At 40.1% G+C, this 3,254-nt stretch overlaps 1 protein-coding gene across 3 annotated transcripts in view; it reads right to left on the reverse strand.

Moving 5' to 3' along the window:
* Positions 1–3,225, reverse strand: part of LOC104738948 (MATH domain-containing protein At5g43560-like) — a 5,519-nt gene extending 2,294 nt beyond the window's left edge. The window contains exons 1-9 of one of the 3 annotated variants that reach the window (XM_010459171.2): positions 2,924–3,225; positions 2,695–2,806; positions 2,510–2,598; positions 2,337–2,417; positions 1,938–2,205; positions 1,132–1,480; positions 837–949; positions 593–743; positions 37–506 (exon numbers count right to left, since the gene is read on the reverse strand). In XM_010459171.2, coding sequence (XP_010457473.1) covers positions 37–506; positions 593–743; positions 837–949; positions 1,132–1,480; positions 1,938–2,205; positions 2,337–2,417; positions 2,510–2,598; positions 2,695–2,806; positions 2,924–3,107 — 1,817 coding nt within the window. In that variant the 5' untranslated portion in view covers positions 3,108–3,225. Of the gene's footprint in view, positions 1–36; positions 507–592; positions 744–836; positions 950–1,131; positions 1,481–1,937; positions 2,206–2,298; positions 2,306–2,336; positions 2,418–2,509; positions 2,599–2,694; positions 2,807–2,923 lie in introns of those variants that run through there. The other 2 variants (XM_010459170.1, XM_010459169.2) reach the window with 2 other exon arrangements.

Genomic DNA, 3,254 nt, shown 5'->3' on the forward strand with positions numbered 1-3,254 from the left:
AAACAAGGAAGCAAGAGGAGCCAGAAACAAGCTTACTTGTTTGGCGACTTCTGGTTTCGGAAGGTATTCCCTTGGTACGACCCATTAGTAACCCCCGACCGGATAGAATCATTAGAACAAGTTGAAGAGCTATCATCCATAGTGGACTGACTCTTCCTTTCTGCAATTCCGTTGGGTGTAGATATGGAAATGCCTATTCCTCTGCTGCTCCCTCCTGATGACGGAGGATGAATTTCTACGGCGTCAGTATCCCAATGAACGGGACTACTATCCCTATCTTCTAAATCAGGCTGAAGAATGTCAGCTGAACTATCCACAGAATCAGATATGTCAGACACATCTCCCAGAGTATCAGGCTTTTCAGCTGAGGATTGGGCTGTCTCTATGACAGAATCCTTTTCTTCCCCATCGTTTTGGTTTTCCCCATCCTTTTCATGTGTTGCAAAACTTACCTTTTCTTCCTTCCTTTTGTCCTTCCCTTTATTTTTATTCCGCTTCTGTTTCGCCTATAAAATGTTCAACAACAAAAGAAACTCCCATCAACATCCACCAAGTTGTCCAGGAAAAACAGAAGGAGCAGAAAGTACCACACCTGTTTCTTCTTAGATTTCTTCTCTCTCTCAGCTGTTCCTCTTTTGGCCCTTTGTTCGGTTTCAGCCAACCATGCTTCCTCTTCCTCACGGATAAGTTCTTCCTGCCTTTTTAGCGCAATAGCTTCTTGATATGCAACCTCGATTTTACTGCTGCAATTCTCAGAGATATTGAATTATGATACATAAGCACATAAAGGAAGAACACAATGGCATGCCGTATAGAATCATATTATGCATTGTTACCTGAAGATATGGGAAAGAACATATATCTCTACAGTTCGTCTACCCAGCTCAGTTAAACGTCTCTCATCACGCTCATAGGCTTCCTTGTTGACCTCTTCTCCATCATTGCCATCCTAGATTCGCATCAAAGAACAGAACCTAAGTTTTTCAATACAAGTAACTTTCTATGCAACACGTCCTCTGAAACGGAATAATGAATGACAAACGACAAAAATGAAAATAAACATGACTGCAGATACGATAACAGATAAAAGAATTACAGCCAGAATTATTTTTATTAACCCATGAAGCCGACCTTTGTACGGTTTTGGGGACCTTTCTCATCTTTTGGAGGCAATGGCTCCAGAGCAGCTCTCTCTAGGAGTAACAACACATCATCAACTAATACAAACATATCTTTGTCCACGCTAACAATCGGAGCTGGCAATTCCTTGGCATCTAACAGTCTTGGCTTAGCTTTCGTGTTCTTGGTTTGGCCTTCAAGAGCCTTCAACCCACTATACAAGGAATCCATCACCAAAGTTGATGTAACTTCTTTTTCTATGAAAAACTGTTTCACAACTCCTTTTAGGATAACGGCCATTTTCTCTCTAGACATCCGACGCCTAGAGTTTTGGTCCATCGCTAACCAGAAGACACCGAAGCTGCAACCAAGAATGATAATCCACTCCTTTTAGGGAAAATTGCGTAACTTTCAGAGAGAAAGATATCACAGGAAGTATAAAAGTAAGGCAACAGTACTATACTAGATTGGTATAAATCCTGGCCTTCAACAAGTGTGTTGAACTAAAGAAAAAATCCCACATCCTCTTTTAGGGATTTTCCGTCTCAGCATCTCAACCTTGGCTATCAAGACTTGTAAATCAGAGATGGTGGAGAGCCACAGCCACCAAATAAAAATTTACACCAAAAATAAAATAAAATTTGGACTCCAAACGCATGGTGGAAAACAATCTATTCTAACATTGCATGGTTTCCTCAAAAGAAGAGGTAAGGTAACCACAGTACTGCCTACTCACTTATCATCACAGATAGCAATGCAATATGGTTGCATTTCTGAACTCTGGAGGAGTTAAGGGTACAAGTTGAAGTGTAAAGTACCTTGTCCATCTGGCCTTGTCCTCTATCAACCTCCCGAGTTTGTTTCTTCTCTCTTCAACAAAACGACGGCAAATTTGCTCTACATTTGGCAAATACACCCTAACAAGTTCTCTCCTATAACCACAATCAAGGCAGCGAAAAGGTCGGTCCACCCTCTCCCTGCAAGGAACAATTATAGAGATATTATCCACAATGCATAAATCAGTAATACCGAAGAAATGAAAGAAAATAATCTTATCACATGTGTGTAACTGAAGAACATATGAACCTATGGAGCTGTAAGTGAATGGCAGCATGGAAAAATGGAAGGTGTGGTAAATTTTAAAACTCATAGATTTACATAGAGTAAATCTTGCATTACCTGATCACCTGCANGGGGGGGGGGAATAAATACAAGACTAATAAATTCACCAGAATACTTGGATTTTTTTATATCTTTATTCACCACAGATATAGTAAACTGAGCGAAATGACTCCAGCCTGTGTCCAAGATAGCAAAAGAACAAACATAAACAGGTATCCAGAGAGAGAGAGAAAGGACAATGCAGAACCAGTGAACAAAATATACTAACCTGGAAGTAGTTTATCATAGTTTGCAACACAGAGAAACAAGGAGAGATGATTACAAACATCACAGCCTTGTGGATAAATTAAAATATACCTGAAACAATGAAGAATAAAAACAGAGCCGTAAGAATTCGCATCCCAAGTTTATATTGTGGGATAAGAGATAAGGATGAGAAAGAATGGCATGTACCATTTGTAGCCGCCAGCTTCAAAAACACTGCTACGGAGCTCCCTTTTGCTGATTTCTGAAAATTTCGGAATCTTCCAAGTATATTTTCCAAATAATTCAGAGGGTTTAAGGCCTGGGAGAAATAACAAAATTTTCACATTAAACAGCTGGAAACACACATAAAGAGTATGTAAACCAAAACAAAGAAGGTTGAAACTCATATAGAAGTGAAGTAAGCGAGAGAGAGTACCAGAATCATCGTCGTCATCGAGATCCCAGTAAGGAGGGGATGTGGAAGGAGTGCCGTTCTCCACTTGAACAGAAGAGCGCCACTCAGAGATTGCTTCTCCTGATGGACTGGAACTGTGTTGTCCATTTGAAGTCTCCTCTACTGATCTTCCAACCCCTGATTCTTCATTAGCACTCTCTGCCATGAACTTTTTTTTGTCCCGTCAAAGCTCTCTCTCTCTCCTTTAAACTAAAGAATAACCAACGGAGCAAATCAATCAGATTGCTACAACGATCATACAAACTACATAATTTTGGATCAAATTGCAACCCATCTTCAAAAAAGGTTCAAT

The sequence above is a fragment of the Camelina sativa genome, chromosome 14 (genome assembly GCF_000633955.1).
Source record: "Camelina sativa cultivar DH55 chromosome 14, Cs, whole genome shotgun sequence".
NCBI classification, from domain to species: Eukaryota; Viridiplantae; Streptophyta; class Magnoliopsida; order Brassicales; family Brassicaceae; genus Camelina; species Camelina sativa.